This window comes from Hippocampus zosterae, chromosome 5 (assembly GCF_025434085.1).
Source record: "Hippocampus zosterae strain Florida chromosome 5, ASM2543408v3, whole genome shotgun sequence".
In the NCBI taxonomy this organism is placed as follows: domain Eukaryota; kingdom Metazoa; phylum Chordata; class Actinopteri; order Syngnathiformes; family Syngnathidae; genus Hippocampus; species Hippocampus zosterae.
The window spans coordinates 6,966,704-6,988,981 of record NC_067455.1 but is presented as its reverse complement, the minus strand read 5'-3'; the positions used below and the strand labels follow the sequence as shown (position 1 = coordinate 6,988,981).

At 45.3% G+C, this 22,278-nt stretch overlaps 2 protein-coding genes across 5 annotated transcripts in view; one reads left to right on the top strand and one right to left on the bottom strand.

Annotated features, from left to right (window-relative positions):
- Positions 1-22,278, bottom strand: part of bbs9 (Bardet-Biedl syndrome 9) — an 87,346-nt gene that overhangs the window by 32,119 nt on the left and 32,949 nt on the right. For all 3 annotated transcript variants that reach the window (XM_052066470.1, XM_052066472.1, XM_052066471.1), the window contains 3 exons: positions 11,003-11,185; positions 7,890-8,139; positions 632-736 (listed from right to left, as the gene is read on the bottom strand). In XM_052066470.1, the coding sequence (XP_051922430.1) occupies positions 632-736; positions 7,890-8,139; positions 11,003-11,185 (538 nt within the window). The remainder of the gene's footprint in view (positions 1-631; positions 737-7,889; positions 8,140-11,002; positions 11,186-22,278) is intronic.
- Positions 16,660-22,142, top strand: LOC127601322 (golgin subfamily A member 6-like protein 22). 2 transcript variants are annotated; one of them, XM_052066477.1, is made up of 4 exons: positions 16,660-17,628; positions 19,203-19,724; positions 19,811-19,915; positions 19,977-22,142. In XM_052066477.1, the coding sequence occupies exons 2-4, from the start codon at positions 19,245-19,247 to the stop codon at positions 21,483-21,485; spliced, it is 2,094 nt and encodes a 697-aa protein (XP_051922437.1). In that variant the 5' UTR covers positions 16,660-17,628; positions 19,203-19,244; the 3' UTR covers positions 21,486-22,142. The 2 variants fall into 2 exon arrangements, with proteins under 2 accessions (XP_051922437.1, XP_051922438.1); XM_052066478.1 differs by having other exon boundaries at positions 16,662-17,628; positions 19,330-19,724.

Below are 22,278 nucleotides of genomic sequence, written 5' to 3'. Positions count from 1 at the left end.
GGCGGAGACGGGAGTGGTGGTGAAATCAAGTGTTTGACACTAATGTGAATCCCCGTCCTATGGCACAATTTCAAACGGTCGTTTTGATGTGTTTTCACATTCTTTCACTCGGAATTGAGCATTGTGTGCCATAAATGCAGTACCGCAATGTGCCACAACATGGCGGCAGCACTGAGGTCCACTTGGAAGATGCGGCGTAATTGACACCAAGAAGAAGAGTCGGATCAGCTCCCGAAGTGATCTGCCGTCACAGTTTCCACAGATGCGTTTCCGTGTGTGTGCCACACACATTTTCTCATTATTGATGATGCCGGGGAGGATTACCACTCAACACACACGCGCGTGCACACATGATAAGCTAACTAAGGTAGATCCCATCAAAGAGAAAGTAACCTTCCTGCTGTAGGCAAGAAACCAACCTTGGTGCATTTCAATGTTGATATGAGAGAGTGTGTGTGTGTGTGTACACATGCATGTGTGCACACATCTCCTTGATCTATTTCCTATTGTCATAATTGGTGATGCGTTTGGATGAAAGTGTGCTGCTCTCAATGACAAGCTGCCAATTATCATCCTGAGGAAGAGGAGGGGGGAAGAAGAGGAGAAGGAAGGGGGGTGAAGTGTGGAGTACCTTTCTTGGCTTTTTTTGAAGGTTGTTTCTTCTTGATGAACTTGGTGGCGTCCTGAGGCTCTTCCGTCTCATCTCCCGCCAGCTCTGCGATGGGCTCCACGCCGCCTGAACAGCAGAAGTTATTATCAGTTTTATGACTAATTTTGATGTATTCTGATACTTGGCAGAACGAAATTCAGAATAGGCAGCTGATTAGTTCAAAAAATAAAATGAACATGACATGACAACAACATTTTTTTCCCATCCCTTAACACTTACAGCAATAAAGATATGAATTATAGACAGAGCATTGTTTTATCATCATTTGGCCTAATTTTTATTTTCTGCGTTGTTTTGAGTTTTTTCACCTCTCTGCTAATGAAATGACGTTGCTTGAAACAACCTTGCTCAGAACTGGTTGTTTAAATATGCATATATCCTCTTAACAGTTATACGTTGTCCTGGTGAACGTTGAGAATAAGTGGTGGGGGAAACAACTTAAGAATGAAGCTTGTCAGATGATTGATCACAGAAGAAAAAGAAACACCATCGAATAACATGAGTGTGGATGTGTGTGTGGCTGCGTGGATGTGTGAGAGAGCAAATCCCCAATGGGAATCCGGGGATCACTGAGGGATTTAAGGAGCTCCTGAGATGGATGAATTGGACGCCTTGTCTGCTGTCAATCCCTCCTCCCTGTCTCCGACTGTTCATCATCGTCCTCCTCATCTCCACCCCCCCTGCACCTCCTCCTCCCTCCCTGCGTTGTCCACCATGAGCTCCTCTAGTTCACCCCACCCTGCTTTCCCCTTCTCCATCCTCTCCTCCTTGCACCCCCCTTCCTCTCCCCCACCCTTATGGCTCCTGGCTCACTCCTCATTTCCTCTCATCCGTGACGATCATTCCCAGTTTCACGCTGCTTTCCGTTAACATCCACGGCACACATGTTGCCTTTGTGTCCCCTTTCCATGCGTGTGTGTGTGTGTGCTGTCAATGCACGTAGAGGAGACTGCAGACTGCATGTGCGTCTGCTATCATGTCGACCTTAAGTTGTCTGAGAATGTGAGTGTCCCCCACCCCCTTTGGTTGTGTGTGTGTGTGTAGATTAGTCTAAACCCTCTAATATTTATCCTGGCCTGTTTAAAGCCACTCTTGTTCAGTTTGGTGAGAGCGCAGCATGTGGGACTCTCTCTCTCTCTCTCACACACACACACACACACACACACACACACACTTGTTTGAAATGGGATATGCTTCGCTCTTAATTGGGCAGGTGTTTTTCTAAGGCCAGAGACTTTTTGGCATCCCCCCCTCTTCAACGCTGTCTAACAATTTTGGTGGGAATGTGTGTGTGTGTGTGTGTGTGTGTGTGTGTGTGTGTGTGTGCGCATGGACCTCAGTCTTATAACAAGAAAAGGGGGCCGCTTTTAGGAGCTGTTGCTCCATATGAAGGTGAAAGTCGCGCACGCGCACACACACTCACACTCACACACATACACACAACAAAATGGAAAGTGAATACAATTTCACAATGACAAATACAAGTGCTTTTGTTATGTCAGATATGTTTTAGTTGTCTACTGTCTGTCTGGGTCGGTTCAATGTTTCCATTGGTGTTACATTACAGCTGTAATGCCCCAGAGTCATGGAATTTTCCCAGTCGTGGTGAGTCACTTCGGAGTGTTTGTTTGTTATTGTGAATATTGTTTGTGGGGGGACTCTGCTCATTTCGTATTGGTTATTGAATCTTTGTTTTTTGTCAGTCGTTGCTCTTGAGTTCACCACACCTCACAAAACCTTCCATTTGTGACAGTTTTATAATGGAATCTTCTATTTTAATATCAATTTAAATCATCCCTTTGTGGGTCAAATGAAACTGGTCTAAAGTTTTAATCCCTAAAAACTATGATAAAAGCAATCATCAAAAAGGTTGTGCTCTTCAGCTTCTGATGCTGTCTTTTAAATAATTTAATTATTTAAAACGAATATTGTCTTTATGACTAAAATGCACAAAACATAATCGAAGGCTAAATCTGAAAGTGTGTATTGCGATTCCATTGTTAAACTAAAAACCGTCAATTTAGCTCTTTTATTCAGACTTACAATATAAAGCGCCATGTTACCATTATCTGTCAAAAATCAAGAGTGGGCGGGACAGAGCGCAGTCAAAAAATGGTGCGCTGTTTCTTTTTTTTCCCCTTCCCTGATGCTAGAGATGAAGAACATCATTCATGGAATGTTTGAGTCGGGACATTTTTGCAGTTGCGTTGTCCGAAAAGACAGACAACGCGGGTTCCGCTTGATTGCACTCAAAAAATGTGCAAAATAAAAATAAACAGAAGGGTTTGGGTGCGTCAACAACAGCTGGAAGAACGCTTGGGTTGGACAGTTTGGGTTTGTCATCCCGGCGACACTCTTGTGGAGCGAGCGCGTCGGCTGCATCCCAAAATACTTCCAACGTGTGGTTTGCTTCTCATCAGCACATTCCTGCTTTATTCCGGGAGGCTGCGGCCTCAACGTGAGGGTGACACGGCTGTGCGGACAGCTCCAATTTGCCTGCGGCCTTCGCGCTATTTACAGTACACATACACACGCACACACAAATAAAGACAATACAGGAGGAAGACACATTCCGCCATACCAAATCCACCACGAACGCGTCGTTCTCGGAACGTTACCGGCTGGAGTGGCAATGGTTCTTGCTTTCTGTAGCAGGGCTCGGTGATTATGTAAAAATTAATTCCGACAATTTTGATTGATATTTAAATCACGTTTAATAAACATGATTATGTATCCATCCAGCAAAAGCTGTTGTGAAATCCCTACATAAATAAAGATGTCACGGGCAAGGTTATTCATTGGATTCAGATTCAAATTCATTCAGATCAGGAAAAATACACGTGTGTTCGCATTGTCATATTATTGCCTGTCTGCCTTGTCTATGTATAATTTGGATTATGTCTCTCCAAACTTCATGCTAACTTTCTATGAGCTAAGATTAACTGCTAGCATTAGCATTAGCTGTTGCCAAAATGTTGTGTTTTTAAAACGTACCATGCATATAATTATTTCTGTTGTGTGTTTAGTTCTACAGTAAACTCCAAGTGGGCTGTCATTAAAAAAAGCTTAAAACACACGCAGGTCGGGCATTCATCACTAGATGCCAGCAACACTGTGCATTCAGGGTGCTTTCACAACGTAGGAAATTGCAAACAATCACGGCACTATTTGGCACATTCATTTTTTTTTGTGATCATAAGAAGCCAAAATCTAAATCGCTGCTCAGTAGCACTCTGTTGTTAGGTTGACAGTCAAGATATCTGTGTCAGAAAAGATTGTGTTCAAAGCACAGGTATTGATTGAACTCCTGCACTCAAGTAAGGTACACACCCTGAAAGGGACAGTGGTCCTTTGATGTAACCCTGGAGAACCCAAGAACCCTTTTCTTCTTTGGAAAATGATGAATTATACTTTAAATGACTGCTATATATTCAATGTTTTTTCAAATATTCAATGCTTTAATTCTAATTTGACCCTTTGGGATTTAAGGGTAGCGTTTGAGTAGCAGAATTTATAGGGGCCAAATTTGACCCCGTAGGTCCTCCAGGGTTAAGAGTGCCCCAATTTAAGAGTTGTCACTCGGTTGTTTTGTCAGCCAAAATATGAGTTCCAAACAAGCTTCAAATATGCCTCTGCTTGAGTGAAGTGAAAAAGAAAAATGGAGCAGTTAGTGCACTGTCATGCTCTCACATGTGGGGAGAGCCACAGTGGCCACACAAATACAAAATGAGAACACGCGCAAGGAGCTGCTGTACATCCACATCAAGCTGCTTTGAGACGGTTTTTAATAGCCTTTAGCTTTAACATTCTTGCCTATAATTTTCTTTCTAATGTCTTGAGACAACTCTCTCATTCGCTTCCTCTGGTCCACATTTCGTGTGGTACACACCATGTCACCAAACAGCAAAGCGACGACTTGTCACACTATAAATAGGTTGGTCGACTGATTACAGTGTCCCACTGCAGTTCCCTTGGTCCATACAAGGAAAGGTTCTCCAAAAGTTACATATTCTGGCATAAGATTCCCGGACCTCTTAAAAATACACCCGCGCCCCCACCTCAAACGCTCCGTTAAGCAGTGTCTTCTTATGGACGCAAGAACCTTCTGAGGAACTCGATGTGTTCATTCGTAACCCCACTATGTTTTCGTGTGTGCGTGTGTGGAAAACGTCTACAATATTTGATATTTACTGGAGGAGGCGGAGGCTTGTGTTAATTATTGATCGGCCGAACTGTAGGGAGCTCCACTCTTCAATTTGTACACGCCGCAGAGACACAACAAAGGCAGCTGCACTAAGACCTGACACACACACACACACGCGCGCATGCAGGCTACTTTACATGATCTAAACGCACAAAAATGTGAGCGCATATGCACACAAATTTACATACTCTATCTACACGCATGCACGCGCACACAACACACACAGCAAGCCCATCCTCTCCCTTCTCTTTTGGTTTAAAATAGACATAGGCCTCAAACCACAGCTTGCAGCGCAGTACTGCGAAAATAACACACACACACACACAAATACATATGGACAAGCAATCACACACACACAAACACCACGAACTGAAAAACGGTACAAATGTCTAACCGGGTTTATTATTTGTTGATAAATAACCATAAAGAGACAAATTTGAGCGCAAACAGCTACGAGAAAGCACATTAACAGTGCTTACCTTGAAAAAAAATATCACATTGAGTGTCTCATAGCTGCATATAGTACATAGCTGCTCGCGTTCCGTCTTTTCATTGACCAATAAATGCAGGTCAAACGTGTTCATAAAACTACTGCACAGACCTAATAAATGTTTTCAAACTAGCGTGTGAATTTTACATTGGTGCACTGTAAAAATGTCTTGACCTTAAAAAGTGATGTGATGCTACCACAGGAAGGATGTTTATTTTTAATTAAAAGACATCTCGGGGGAACAGCATTCTCTCCAACCACCCCCACCTCTAAAAATGCCCGACATTTCAGTAACAACTTTTTCTTGGGTTTTTATAATGTACAGGCAAATCTGAATTCAGTGTTGCACCACAACACGCCAACCAGCACTGAGGTCTATTGGAAGCCGAGGCAGAGAAGGTCCCCAACTAAATTCTAGTGACAGCCGTTGCTCCCACAGAGCACAGAAAATATATGCCGGTGAGGACTGTTTTATGCTTTGTTTGTCTGTGTTGCTGCTCCGTATGTTGTTAGAGGAGCAGCTGTTTGGAGGTCTGCGACTATTGTAGCATCTATGGTACTTTCTGTTAGCCGTCCTATGTGTGTTTCACATTCTACAGTATGTTAACATGAGGCTGACAGACTATTGTATTGTACAACAAAGTTAAATGATTCGATGTTGGTGTTTAACCCTTTCATGCACCCTGTAACCTGAGAACATGAAAAGCTGTCCACTGTCGTAACCGCTATCCGTGAAAGGGTTACATTTATAATGTTGGATTCTCTTTTGTTTTATGCATTGGTTTTACAGTAAACTTCAACTGGTAGTAACACACAGCTTGAAGCAAGCACTCCTATTTGGAGAACTGTGTAAGCTAGAGTCTCCTTTTCCGTTCCTCAGAGTGATTTTATATGATATCCTTCCATTTCTTCACAACGAGAGTGAGACCAGATGTTAAGGAATATTTTAAAAACTGCTTTGATACGTTTAAATGTATTGCAATACATACAATGTAATTGTGTTTCAAGCATTTTGGAGGGGTGAAATTCAATGCCAAAAAATGTAATGGTCTCTCTAAATTGTCCATTTCCACCTTTCAAAGGTGAGTCTGGAACATATCCCTCGCAATTAACAAGGGCTCACTGTAAACGGTGCCTATCCATAAACCTATAGGATCGATAAAGCTACAATTATCGATATTGTTGCTTTTATTTGTACTTTTATTGCCCTGTATGACCATCTTAGCCCGTGTTAAACTGAGGAATGTTCTACCACCCAAAAGCTATCATTTACACTCCATTACACAGAAACACCCACGGCAAGTGGAGCTTTTTGTGCACGATGGGAGCATATGTGGGCGCGCGTGCGTCTGTGCAGAGGAGGGGAAATGTTTGCCGTCGGTGTTGTTGGAAAAATAAACAAGTGTGTACCTCTACGGCTGGGTGAAAAAGAAACATCTGAGACTGCAAATAAATAGCTGCTTATAGGCCTATTTGTGTGTTTGTGTGCGAGAGAGCAAGGACAGAGAGAGAGAGCGCACATCGGCGGTGAACCAGAAGCGACAAGGAAACACAAATGTAAACACACACACACACACACACACGCACACACACGCACACACACACACACACACACACTCACACACTGAGGTAATGAATTGACTTGTGGTTCTAATAGAATAGTTACAAGCACGGCTTCACAACCAGACTTTAAAGTTTTATAGGACTCTCAGAGGCCTGATGTCACACATGCGGAGGAAACGAGGGTGCAAGGGGAAGAGGGAATAAAAGAGAAAAAGCGAGAGGAAGAGAAGGATGGAGAAGTAGGGAGAGCAAAGGAGAGAAGTTGATATCGGCACATTTAGGAAAGATTGAAGGTTCGGTGGTGGAGCTAAAGAAGGCGGGAAAGAAGGACAGAGGGTGATAGGAGGAAAGAGGATAGGGAACAAGGACACGAGAGGAGGAGGAAAATCGTAAAGAAGGTGTGAAGCAAGGAAGGAAATAACAATAGAGAAGGATGAGGGACTGCGTGGGATGGAAGGATCTGGGAAGTAGGGAGTGAAATAAAGAGGGAACAAATGACAGAAGATGCTCGAGGAGAAGGAGGGAGCAGGAAAACAAAGGAGCTCAGGGAGTAAGGTGCAGCGAGTGAGGGGCAAAGAGAGAAAAGGAAAGAGTAAGCATTGGACTCTCAAGAGAGGAAGTGAAGGATGGGAAGAGTGGAAAAGGAGGGAATGAACTCAAGGAAAGAGAAAAGGAGCAACGAAGGAAATAGAAAGGAATGGAGAGCAGTCGGGAGAAAGTGGAAGTGAAGGATGGAGGGATTGGAAGCAGGGGCCAGAGGAGACCAGGAGGGGAGGGGGGGGGGTGATGGGGGGAAGTAGTCAAGAGAATGGGATGACAGGTGAGGAAGAAAGGAAGGACCTGTGAGAAAAGGGAAGAAGGACGCAATGGAGGCAAAGGGGTCAAGGACAAGGGAAGGGAGTAGGAAGGAGAAATGTGTCATCAAACCTGACTTTTAACACTGGCGGATAGAGTGGACTCACCGGGGCCCGCCAGGTTCTGGACCTGGGCAGGGACCGGGGCGTTGGCCTCGGAGGCCAGTGAGAGGCGTCCCCCTTTCGCCAGACGCTCACACAACAGCGTGATGTGCTTCTTGAGGCGGGCCGTGTCTCGGGGCAGGCCCAGCGTGGGACCCCCGGCCTGGGCCAGCGTGGTGGCCTGGTCCTTGGGGCTGCGAGACAGACACGTCCTCAGGAGGTGAGACAAGGCCGCGTCGCAGCTCTCCTCCCAGCCCTGAGGGGGGAGATGCGGAGGGGCGAGGGTCACTTTGATGCGCCGTCATCGTGTTCCTCACTCACTCGTATGCACACTCGTGCGCACAATTATTCACCCACTCACCCAAGAGAAAACACACACATGCTCACAAAGTCAAGGTTACCGAGGGAGAGTGGATGTGCGTGGGGGGGGCACTGTGTGGTTGTGTGTGTCTGTCTTAGTTTTTCCATTGCACTGATCAATCCTTTGAACCTCTCATGACCACTTTTACTATTCTCAGCCGCCGATGACAATAACAAAAACATTTTCTCTCTCTCTGTCTCACACACACACACACACACACACACACAAACAGAACAACTACAGTGGTAGCTCTACTTACAAAATGAATTGGTTCTAGAAAAAAAAAAGTAGAGACGCATTTTCCATGTAAATGCCCTAATTCGTGCCAAGTTCCCCTCACAATTCAGACATGTTTCCTAAAGTATAAAGTTGCATTAAATATGTAATGAATACATATTACAATTAGATTATTGCAAAATAAATGAGAGTTGTGCATGATGTCAAAAAACAGAATAGCGTAAAGAATAAAAATGATGATCATTTAACTTTTAACTGCGTCCTCTTTGTTTTTTGCCCTCTTTAGTCCAAGTTCTCTCTCAGAAGTGGTTTTTGCCTGGAGCTTTGGAAAGAACGGATGCAAGGACGTTTGCTTTTGTCGGCGTTTAACGAACGTCAGCAGAGTGAGCGATCGCCTGACTGGTGAACACTTTTTTGGGTGAGTCACATTTTCATAAAATCAGAACACCTCATGGTTCCGAGAGAGGAATGACGCTGCATAGACACATATCTATTTTTCTATCGACACATCTAGACACATACGGGAAGTGTCCTTCTAAGCCAATGGGATGCCAGGATGACGCTAGGTAGTAGCCAATGGCAAAGCAGAGCTCTATGTTGCGTTCATGAAACTCGGAGCCGCGATTAACAGCCCATGCTGTATTTTTACCTTTCGTATCTTGAAATTTATTTCGCAACAAGAGGTAATATTTTGCTGTTGAGGCATTTAATAACTTGAACTTTTCAAATGAAGAGACGTTCTTATGTTGAGTTAACACTGTACCATCAGTAACTTGACACTCAGACAAGCTAAAAAAGTGCATCGATGTGTTCGCCGTCTTGCGTAACACCACTGCAAACTCTTTCTCTCTCATCTCAGAGACATCTTCCTGAGGCTCTACCAATTTTATTTCACATTTGGAGTTCCTGAAGAGACAGCATTACGTTTTTCATTGAGAAGCGACCTCCACCAAGCAATCAGGCACGGTGATGAGGATGATAAACGTTACGGTCATCACGGCTCTCAAAACACACCGGGCAAGTGTGTTTAGAGAGCCGTGCATCGAGTGAAGACGTCTTAAATGTGATCCAGCTGAGCTACACAAAAATTCCAGAAATCTTAAAAAAAAAGGGAAAGAACACAGCTGCAACAAGCTTTTTCTCTTTCTGCCCCCATAAAAGTTGGGAGACCAGAGGTGGGCCGCACTCACTTGCTAAAATAGATTCAAGTGTGCGAGTGAGAGGGGGAAAAGATGAAATGATATGAGGATGGATGGGAATGTCTTTCTCGGTTTTCCTTCTTTCTCCCACTTCCTCCATCCCCAATTAAGCTCCAGTAACAGAGAGTATGTAGCTGTGAGAATTACTGTAAGCTCTGCTTTTAGGGATTTCTGCTCAGCGTGTCTTAAAAGTAGTATGCTAATTTACATTAGCCTATTTATGGCATTTTGGTTGAAGTGTTAGCATTAGCATTCTGTCGCCTCAACATCACGATAGTTTTTCTTCTTCCTCCAGACAATAAAACAAGTGTGGGACATGGTCAAGCCCATAAATGTTGGGACAAGGACGCAATTCTCATCCATGAGCCAAAAAGATTAGAATTGTGTCGATGTTCCAGTATTTATGGCCCTGACTGAATTTTTCCAAAGAATTCTACACTGTGAGGAACTGATTGTGATCTGGATGGAATCCTCAGGAGATGACGAGCAGATCCAGCGTAGTACAGCTTGTTCTCACACAGTCCTGACTGCTCTTGGGCTCCGCCGATGATTTTCCCAGACCAGACAGATCAGGACATCATGTTGTCTGTCTGGAGTGTTCGCCTGCTCGTTGGGATCGCTCCAAGGCACTGCGTTGGGCTGGGGTTGAACTTTTTTTTTTATTATTAGCAGACAGATAAGATTTTTTTTGTTCCTAATCACACCTGACATCCTTGTCTGACTTGTTCATTTTATCAATGTATCAAATGAAAGACAACAGGTCTTAGACATCCTCCGACAAATGAATGTTGAAATTCAATAAAAGCTATGGGGTTTTAGATTCATAAGCACACAATTAAAGTGCAGATAACTGAAAAATCTACTGAAGGGTAGAAACGCAAAAAAAAAAGTAGACGAGCAAAGCATGTGTACTTTGCTGCATCCTCCTTCCTCTGGCAGGATCTTCTTCTTCAGAATCGTATAATGCTGCCTCCTTCTTCTTTTGAGTGTGGAACATCAGCTTCTTGTCTGTCATCCAGTGGTCTCCTTGACCCCCCGCTCTCAGCTCTCTCTTCTTCTCTCCTTTCTTCTTTGAACTCTCTTGTTCTTTTGGCTCAGTCAGCGTGTGTGCGGTTGGTTATTAGAGGCTCGATGACCTGTCATTAGGACTCATTAGGGGCCTATCAGCATGGCAGCAAGCAGGGGGAGAGAACACCGGGGAGGGCTCGAGGGGAGGGAGGCAAACTGGGAGCGCACTCACCTGTCCGAAAGTGTATGTGTGTGTGTGTGTGTGTGTGTGTGTGAGAGACAGTGTGAGTTTGCGAGTGAATGAGCATGCCTACCAATTGGGGCGTGTCGTGCAACAGCGGCAGCATGGTGGCCTCCAAGATGTTGGTCTGCTCGGGGGTAAGGCCCTGCCACAGTGACAGCAGCAGCACCAGCAGCTGCGTGGAGCTCCGCAAACGCACAAAGGCCTCCTCTAGCTGACACGCGTTCTCCTCCGCCGCCTCCGCCAGAGACATCACCTGGACGGCCACAACAACAAGTCATGACTTCTTCATCACTATATTGGGATTTTGAGCATGTGGATGTGACCTCAACCAGATACGAAATTACGCAGACTCTCCGTATGTTCACGAGTGCTGCATTCCATGTCATTCCCTCAACGCGCAACAGCAGCTGTTCTATACGTCAAGCTCAGATGGGAACTTCTCAAAGCAGTACAGGTCCAAGGATAAAGTCCAAGGATCAACATGGAAAACACGTCCACAGTCCAACTCATCCGTCCTTGTCTTCGGAGGGCGAGGGCTGACACATGAGCCAGACTATGGACAGCTACTTCCTTACCAGCCAGTTACCAACATAGAGGCCAATGAGGATGACAAGGCTGGAATCTCAAAGATTTTTTTTACCTTCTCTTTTCTTTGTAATTCCATGTGTCAGGGTACACATCAAAACAAATCACATAATTCCATCCATCCATTTTTTCAGAGGGCATCAAGTATTACTTTATGTTAGCCTCATATCTGATAGCTACGCTAGCATTGGTGAGGAACGCCTGCTTAGCACAGCGTTTGGCTAAACGTCCCGATGAGCACTCAAGACCCGGGGCCCAGTGTCACGTCCTTGCCGTGACCTACAAAACGGGCAAACAAAAAGTGAACGCCAGCTTTGAGATCAACGTTTAAAGGTGCAACTTAAGACCTCGAGTGAGTTGAACCCTGAACCTCGACTAGGGTCCGTTCCGAACATGGTTAACGAGTGATGACGGAGCGATAAAGACGACAAGCGAGGACAGGCCCAAGGCCCCGGGAGAAAGCAGATCCTGGACTAATGGACCACACTGACTTGACAAATGGATCCAGAACATTTGTGAAGATAATACCCAAAAAAGGAAAACGTCATGCCAAAGTCAACAACTGCAACAGGACACCTGGACTCAAGTGTTTGGACACAAATATAGGCGGTGGGGGGAACTCATTACCACTGAACGATGGACAGACGGACCGATACATCCGGCGAGGGAAATTAGATCCCGACATGGAAACTGTTTTGAGCACTGATTCGATATCCTTGATTGCCATTTTAGGGTCCTTGTCTTCGTCCACACTTTGTCTTCACGAGGAAGACAATGCAGGGCACTTGTAGAATATCTGTGTCTCTTACTAGCCATGTCTTTTCTACTACCAGTGCCACTTTTTGCCTCCTATGACGGAATGGTGCCGGAAAAAAAGAAAAACTGAGGTCAACAAGTGAGAGTAGCTACAACCTGCAAGATTTTGAATTCCTCCAGTCCTCATGTAACTTTGACCATACACAGTACTTTAAATTCAAACCCGCCAGCACGTGCGCACACACACACACGCACACACACACACACACACACACACACACACGCACACGTACGCACGAGTGGACCACCCTTCCCCGGGGACATCTCTGAAATGTGTGCGTATTGATAAAAGGCTGAGGGTCCAGTGAAGGGCTCCATTGTTGTTAGCGGCTCACTTCCACGCAAACATTGATTGATGCCAGCTGAGTGGACACAAAGACACATTTAGTCTGCACGTACGCACTGTGACCAGTTATTTCAATGTTAGAACGTTGAGCGTTTGCACATGATAGCACTCACAAACAAACACCCACATGTCATACATACATACATATTTGACAATAAAGATGACCTTGACCTTGAACAATGCAGGAAGATATTATGCATAGAAGTGGACAGAGACACTATTACAAACGTGCACACGCGCAGAAACCGATGACAACACACTGTTGCCATCGGTTTCGATGGCCAGATGATATCGGTCTCGAAATGAAATCCACGACAATTTTGTGGTCATGTGATCCTCGGATTAGTGACTTCCGGGTTTGGACACAATTCCGGGAGGGAATTGATGCGACTGACGGATGCACAAACACACACACAAACACACTTTCTCAAACTCGAGATGTCGCCGAATATTACATTTGAATGATTTGCACAGTATGAAATGGTGCAAACCAACTAACTTTTGATCAGTTTATCGGTCAACAACTACCTTTTAGGAAACGTATGAGTGTGATCAAAATATCTGTCATTTCTATCTCTTAATTCAAAAAGAAAGGTTATTAAACATTGGCAGGACACAATTGCAAACAAAGGTTGCTCTTGACGAATGTGTACAGATGAGATTCACGGGACCTAATAAGTCTACTATTGACGGCTGGTGTTATTTCAGTCCCAGATGGATGCTTTAAACAAAGTTGATGTCATGTCGAATGTGTGTGCGCGTGTGTGTGTGTGCATGCGGGTCTGTGCGTGTGTGTGTGTGTGTGTGTACACAGAGGGTTTCCTTCTCTTAATTCAAGAACAAATTAGCATCTCCATTTTACAAAGGCTGGGATTGCAAAAGCCATTTCCTCAGATAGAATTTCACACAGACACACACACAGACACACACACACACAATAACGTTCTTCTTTCACTAACACCAGAAGAAGACATTTCCTCGATAATGAGGATGATTAAAAACATGTGCTGAGGGGTCTTGAACTCGTCTACTAACTCTAACGTCTACTAAAAATAGCGACAACATGGATGCTGAGGTATGATGTCACTTGTGGGCCACACCATCGCAGTCATGCAAACATTATTTTCCACTTGAGTTTTTTTTTTTTAACACTGTAATCAAATACGTACTGTAAAAACATCACGACAAGTGTTTGTTACCTGTCACCTGAGCCAGGAAAAACAAGGTGTACCTAATGTTCTGGCCTGGGAGTGTTAAACAGGTGCACATACACACAAACACACAAGCACACACACACACCGTAGAAGACGGCGGGGATGTAAACAGGCATCAGACGTGGAGACAGTGCGATGAGGCGATCACGGCTACGATAGGTGGCCAGACAGTAACCACTATTGTCGATGCTCAAAACCGGCACGCACACATACAATAGCGATAAGAGTCGTCTGTCTACACGTCTCCTGATAGCATCGCGGCGAGCGAGGACGAGGGAAGGAGGGAGGGAGACGAGAAGACCGCTGCAGATACCACGGCCAAGAAGCTGAAAAAAAAACCTAGTTGATGAAAGCCTCCTGGCTGAGAGCGAGTGGAGGATCGCATGACAGGATCTGGCGACGCGGCCGGATCGGGAAGTTATTTCAAAAGAGCCCCCCCCCACCCCCCCAAAAAAAATGAAGCCTAAAATATACTTATAATAACTTCATTTCTGAATAGAGTCATTATACACCCCACTACAGAAGCTAAATTGCTAAAACAAACTGAAATACGACACATATGAATTTGGATTTAACACTTATTGTACAAATCTCAAGTCAGAATTAAACGTTTGCACTCCACCAGTGCAAAATAGTGACGACAAAAAAAAATAATACTGCTGATATTACAGTACAAGCGGCTTTGAGTTCAGTTTTCTCGAATTCCTTCACACTCCTGTGCCCATGGATTAATTCTACTTGACTGATTCTGTTAGCTATGCCACGTTAGCTATCTAGCAACACCTTGCCAGTAGCGGATGCTTCGAAAACAGTGAAGTGGTGATGACAATTGTTCGCATTCTTGGTGTGACTATCACTGGCTTATCTTAATGCCGCACTCATTTGTTTGACTCTTGTGAGGTTGTCGTTGTGAATGCTTAAAAGGCAGCAATACAAAAAAAACATATTTGAAAGCATGCTGTAATAATACTGTAAATGCATAGTCCATAGGAGAAGAAATGTAAGTTACTGTATACAAACGGGTGTTGTGAGTGAATGATTGAGTAATGCAGAGGTGATGGGGTGACAGGGGAGTGCAGATTGATGGAGGAGGGCGGGGTATCGAACACACGACCTTTCATTGTGGAGCAAAGCTTTGGGTGGCGACCGTGTGAACACGCGTGTAGTAAAAAAAAAACTCAAAAGTGAACCCACCATGGCAGTGAAAACATTGACGTTGCCTCCTTTGGCGGCTCATCAATCACGATCTGACAAAAGGACACTTGAACACTTTGGTGACCTTTTTTTTTTGTGGACTTAACCTCGTCTGGAACCACTTTGAGGAAAAACATCACTGTTGTTGCTGCATCTTTCTGTCTCTGAGTGGCAATTCACTTTTCCTCTCCATAGACACACTTGACTGAAGCCTCCACATACGCACCAATGAAACCCAATGTTAGCTATGTTAGCTTAGAATATTGATTTGTTGACACTGGACACTGCGCGACCTTCGACCATCCGGCATACGGAACAAACAAGCATACTCACAGGCGTGTACTCGCTTTTATGTCACACCTGTAGCAGGCAATACTAAAATAGACTGAAGGAAAAAAATTACTTCAATGCATACACACAGCAGTGAAGTGGGTGGTCCAGAGGGCCCAGAGGCCCTTGACCGAGCAGGGGACTAAATTACAGAGCGTGACCCACCGCAGCGACACCCAACCAGGGATTAACATCCATCCCAGATCCCAGGACGCCGGTAGCCTCAGGCTGCAGGGGGACTGACCTTCACAGGTTCAGAGGCGATCTCAAACACGCTGTGGCCCACCCAGAGATTAAATAATGAGCGGGTTGAGTGGGAGTGGACTTCTGGGTGGACAATTTGGTACTAACGTCCAAAGTGCGTCTTCATGTACACGTGAGGACAGACATTCCACTTTTCTCTATCATTGACAGATTTTTCATAATCAATTGTATTCATTTGAAGTATTTTATGGACACTATTATATATTTTCTTCATATAATTAGTTTTTTAAAAATGGATCCAAAAAAGTAAAAAAAAAAAATTGTTATATTACCTGAGATTTCTAGAAATTACGCAAGATTTCTTTTCAACATTTTATGAATGTAAAAAAAAAGTCACAAAAAAAGCTAATGCTCCAACTATGTTTTTAAAAATATATATATTGAATTGTTTTAACAATCGTATGGGTGCAGAAAAGTTAAACTGTTGAATAATGACAGTTTTTCTGGACTTGATATTTTTGCTCATGATATTTTTCAGCTTATTTCAACTATTTAATGGGCACAAAAAAGAAAAATAATCAAAGTATTCTTCTTCTTCAGATAGATAGCTAGCTAGATAGCTAGATAGCTAGATAGCTAGATAGCTAGATAGCTAGATAGCTAGATAGATAGATAGATAGATAGATAGAGTTTACAATTTGAACTAAGATGTAAAAAAAAAATTCATATTCTATCAGGTGCTGCACTATCAAAGCGCATGTGTGGAAACATCTGGATGGACATAACGCAACGCCTGGATATGCGGTTGCGGCAGGTCACATGAATGAAATGAAACTCACGCGCGCTCGCGCGCACGCAAACACCTCATAAAGTGGTCTGCTACAGCTGCGTGGACGTGTGGATGGGGTGAAAGTTCAAACACATATGCTGACAGCACACACTCACCCCACAGCGAACACCCTTAAATCACACGCACGCACACACACACACCCGCACACACACCCGCACACACACACACACACACACACACACACACAGCTAGTGAGAGTGGTCGGAGAATGCGATGCGACTAACCCCAAGGGCCTGTTCCAGCAAGGCAGCTGTGCAGTATGGGTGTGTGCGTTTATGCTGCTCCACACTCATCAACACATTTACACAATATATAAAGTAGTCCTTCTTATTAATATCGCAATTTTTACGGCATTGCCAAAAATAGACAAAATCTCGAGAAAGCGCAAACAAAGAAGTCAACCTGAGGAAATGTGAACAGGAAGTGGAGATGAAAAAGTGAAGGCAAACAAGTGGAGACCAGGATATGGAGACCAGTGAATAGAGGTGAGAAAGGGAAGACACGGAAATGATCATGTGAAGATAAGCAAGCGGAAAAGGTAGTTAGGATGAGGATGCGCGGGCAACAACGTGTAGGCGCGAGTTATGAAGAGGTGAAGAAGATGAGGAAGCGGAGATGAGGACGTGGAGACGGGGAATGAGAAAACAATGATGCGGGAATAAGGAAGTGAAGACAAAAAAAAAAGTGGAGATGATGATGCAGAAATGAGAAAGTTGACCAAAAAAAAATGACAGATGTGATCGTCCAGACGTGGAAAGGGAAGGGAGTGTGGACAAGTAAACGAAGATGAGAACGCAAAGACCAAGATGTAACGAGAAATATGTGAAGACGAGGATGTACGGATAAAGCGGAGGCAAGAAGAAGAAGACGAGGAAGTAGAGATAATAAAATGTAGACATGGAAATAGAGACAAGAGGAAGTACAATGAAGTGGAGATGGGAGGAAAGAGATGATGAAGTGGAGACAAGGAAGTGGAAACTATAAAGTTTCCATGAAGAAGTGGAGGAGAAGATGAACATGAAGCGAGAAAGTGGAGACAGGAAGTCAAAGTCAAAGTCACGGATGTGGAGAAGAGGTTGTGGCGTCCGGAGTCCAGACAAGGACGTGGAGACAAGAAAGTGAAGACTGAAAAGCGGATACAAGGAAGTTGAGCTGATGTATGTATTATATTTCCTACGGGAGATTTTAAAGGAAGTTAACTACATCCTGTCTGCCAGGAGGAATATTCTATTTTCTTTTCTCTTCTGATGTGCTTTACACTGCCAACAAGTACACACGCACTAGTGCGTGCGTGTGTGTGTGTTTAGTCTGAAGCCATATTTAGTCTCTCTGGTTCTAAATGGAGGCCTATAATCACACAGAACCTCTCTCTCTACTCATTACACACACACACGCACACACACACACACGCACACACACGCACGCACACGCACGCACACACGCGCGCACAAGCCTGTCATTAAAAGTTCGCACTAACCTCCCGGGGTGCATGCGTATCGAGTGTGTGTAAGTGGACACAAACACACACAAAATTGCAGGCGACCAACTGAAAGCTAATCGGGCTAACGGGTGCTAATCTAGCGAAAGCTATCAAAAGGCCAGTTGACAACAGACATTGCTATTACACGATGATCAATCACAGTCTCACACACACGCATGCGCATGTACGCACAGACACACACACACACACACACACACACACACACACACACAACTGCAAGAGACCAAATCAAAGCTAGTAACGCTAAATGGATGCTAACAATTGCAACCACATTGAACAGGAACAGCCAATCACAGTCACGCACATACACATACACACTTGGCGCACCCGTGTGTGTGTGTGTGTGTGCGCGCGCATAAGTGTATTTGGTTGGCACTGAATGGTCTCATTGAAGAGTGAGCGCTACAAGAGAGCACGAGTAAATATCCTCATCTCGGCGTCTCCAGGCTGCTGTCCTTGCGAGCACACACGCGTACACGCGCACCCATAAATTCAGTGTGTAATCTTACAAATCAGCCATTGTTTGTCGCGCGGAAGTGAAGTGCGCAGATCATGCAGGGGCAGACATGTTGACTTTGGGCAGAGCAACACACATAGAACAGGCGCAGGTATATACTTTGTACACACGTACATGGGCAACTTAGACACACACGCTACAACATATCTAGAAAGACCATCTCACGATATCTTGGAGTCGGGCCGAACTATTTTGAAAAATAATTGAGTCGTGATTCCCACCCCCAAATTCTGTATTGTGATGTTTTTCGTTTCACGGCCCCCTTCAAATTTGACCAACACAAGTAAGAGATTATTCTGTATTACAATAAACAACTTGAGTTGTTAGATGTTAAATGTTAATGAAGAAGTATGTAAATAAGCACTGCCTATTCATCCATCCAATGATAGATACTGTGGTATGAAAAAGTTTGGGCACCCCTGATCATTTTCAAGATTTTTCTTTATAAATCATTGGTTGTTTGGATCAGGCATGTGTTCCCCCCTCTAAATTGCATTCTATGACATTGCAATGTCGATTTGCATTCAACTCATCACTACAGCACAGCACTACTGAGTATGTTGCAAACTAGTGTCCAACATAGCTGTATAGAGCGCTTATGATGACGAGGACGATGATCAAGGTCTCTTCAAAGGACCATCCCAAGACCGTACAAAGCATCTCAGCCTACGGCCCAAGTCACAGAGCCTTCTTCCTTTCCTTGACACATCCAGCCGCCCAACGCTCCTTTTGAAGTGTCATCACCTCAGAATGTGATGATGACGCAGAGAGCGACGCCACCTCATCACAAAAAGACCAAAATATGCATCGCCATGATGTCGGGCCATCGGCCCTTTGCAGAGAAGGAGAGTGCCGGGGAGCTGAGGGTGCGCGAGCCCAAGATGGAGGAGAACATTGCCTCCTACCTGAGGTTTCTGGAGGGCAACTACCGCAAGATGCTGATTGAGAACTCTGAGCTGTCCAACACCATGCGGGCCGGAGAGAAGACACAGGCGGAGCTGCGCAAGAGCAACCTGGAGCTGGAGCGCTTCAAGGTGGAGCTGCGCACCATCAATGTGGAGCTGGAGAGCGTCCGAGTGGAGCTGCGCAAGACCAACCGCGAGCTGGACGAAATCAAGGCCTCTAAGGATGACCTGGCCACCGAGATGGCCGAAAAGGAGGCCAGCTGGAGGCGTGAGAAGGAGGAGCTGCTCCAGGGCAGGGACGAAAAGCAGGAGGATCTGGAGACCCTCGAGGTGCGTATCCATACAAACCACGTTTTTTTTTAGTTATTTTACGACTGGTGGTGAAGTGGTGAACCACTTTGACACCTCTTTCTTAGGACATGGCTGGAGGATGGACCGTGGCGGAGGAGAAGGAGAATGAGGCGACAGAGGAGGACGGCAAAGACTGCGATGAGACACTGAAGGACCCGGAGACCCATCTGGTGCGCATACATACAAAATCGTTTTTGTCAATGACTTCACTGTTGAACACCACCTTTTTAGGAGCTGGCTGGAGGATGGAGGGTGGCTAAGGAAAAGGAGGTGAAGATAAAAGAGAAAGAAGCGCTGGCGGAGATAGATTATGGCAAAGGGTGTTCCGAGAAGGAGAAGGACAAAGAACCGGAAGCGAAAGCTCAAAAGGATGAGGATAAAAACAGGGGGGACAACACACAGGAGGAGCAGGAGGAGGATGGCAAATGCTGGGGGAGGCAGCAGAAGGAACACGACGACCAGAGAGAGAAATATGAGAATAAGGAGGAGGGCGCAAAGGAGGAAGAAAGCAAAAAGGAGAAAGGGAAGGAAAAGATTGTGGAAGCGAACGGGACACGTGAGGTGGAAGCAAGCCAAAAGGAAGAAACGGGACAGGAGAAGGAGGTCAAAGAGCAGGAAAATATGGAGGCCAAGGAGAAGGAAACCAACCGTGACGAGAGGGAACAGAAACTGGGGGAGAAAGAGAGGGAAAATCAGGAGAAGAAAGAGACTGACAGCGATCAGAGGGAGCAGGAAGAAATGGAAAATGAGCAAAAGAGAGAAAACAACCCAAATCAGCAGGCAGAGCGCGAGGAAGAAGTGAAAGGGAGGCACAATCAGGAGAACGAGGAGAAGAAAGAGAGGGAGAGCGGAACCTCCGCTCACCGGACGGAGAAGGAGGTGAAGAATGAGCGCACGCTGGAGAGCGGCCGTCTGAAGGATTTCGAGGAGAAGGAGGACAGGGAGCAGCAAGAGGTGGCGAAAGGTGCTCGAAATGAGGAGGAGAAGATGACTCCAAGCGGCTGGAAGGAGGAGAGAACGGAGATGAAGAATGAATGGGAAAGGAGAGACAAGGGGACAAACAAGGAGGATAAACTGGAGGACGAGTGGAGGGAGAGGGTGACCAAAATCAAGGACGAGTGGCGAGACAGAGAACGCAAGGAGGACGAGAGGAGGAAGGAGAAAGACCGCAAGCTGAAGGAGGACTGGGTGGAGATGGAGAAGAAGGAGGAGGAGAAGAGGAAGGACCGCGAGAGGAGGCTGAAGGCCGAGCGGAAGGAGAGGGAGAAGCGGGAAGGTGAGAAAAGAAGGGAGAGGGAGAAGCTCAAGGCCGAGTGGAGGGTGAAGGAGATGAAGGAGGAGGAGAGGCGCAAGGAGAGGGAGAAGAGGAAGGACGAGTGGTGGGACAGCGAGGAGGAGGATCTGGGCGAGAGGAGGGGGGAGGAGAGGAGGGAACGCGAGAGGAGGGATAGGGAGGAGTGGAAGGAGAAGGAGAAGCTGCGGGCCGAGTGGAGGGAGCGAGAGAGGAGGGAGGAGGAGAAGAGGAAGGAGCGGGAGAGGAAGCTGAAGGCCGAGTGGGAGGAGATGGAGAAGCGGGACAAGGAGAAGAGAAAGGTGAGGCAGAAGAAGGAGCAGAGGACGGTGCGAGAGAAGAGGAGGGAGGAGAGGAGGAGGGGAGCGGGAGGCGACGAGGCCAAGGAGATGTCCTTCTTCGGGAGGGTCATCAATCGCATCTGCTGTGGCGAGAGAAAACAAGACTGAAGCTCCGCCTCTTCAAAATCAACAAACAACCCCCAAAATTGATAGGACTCCCGTTCCTCAAAATCTAAAGAAAGAAAAAAAAAAAAGAATTCAAAAACATTCCTCAGAGGCAATGGGATTCTTGTCCTCGCACCGACGACAAAACTCACAAAACGACAAAATTCCCATTTCTTAAAATCAACAGGATTCTGGTCCAGGAACAGAAGAACCGCTCCTCAAAACTCTCCAAATCAACGGGATTTGTGTACTGGTGCTGAACAATGAAGCCCCCAAATTCAGAATATCCAGTCAAAATCAAATTCTTCTCCTGGCACCAAACAACAAATCGCCCAATTCAAACACATTCCAGTTCTTCAAAATGGGCAAGATTAGTTTCTGACCCTCAACCAACAATTCTTCGTAATCAAGAGCATTCCCGTTCCTGAAAATCAAATGGATTATTCACCCTGGCCCTGAACAATATTCCACAAAAATCAAGAAACCCATTCTTGCACTGGCACAAACCCATTTCTCAAAACCAACAGCATTTCCCACTCCTCAAAATAGGCCGGCTTCTTTCCTCGAGACTGAACAACACTGCCACCAGTGACTCCATATTTACACTGTCGCTGTGTTCTGAATTGTCCATTCCGGGGATGAATAAAGTATCTACCTATCCATTTTGTCTTCTTGTTGAATGTACTGTAAAACAGTACATACTCACCTCCATCATGTCAATATGTCCAACAATGCGAAATAGTCAACAACACATTCAGCTTATTCATTACTTTGATCAAATAAAATAAAAATCCTC

What these genes read in the sequence shown, in the direction of transcription:
- LOC127601322 (XM_052066477.1), top strand. Translation starts at nt 19,245, where the DNA reads ATGATGACGCAGAGAGCGACGCCACCTCATCACAAAAAGACCAAAATA. An exon ending in AGGATCTGGAGACCCTCGAG is followed by an intron (nt 19,725 to 19,810) that starts GTGCGTATCCAT and finishes CCTCTTTCTTAG; the next exon opens with GACATGGCTGGAGGATGGAC. An exon ending in AGGACCCGGAGACCCATCTG is followed by an intron (nt 19,916 to 19,976) that starts GTGCGCATACAT and finishes CCACCTTTTTAG; the next exon opens with GAGCTGGCTGGAGGATGGAG.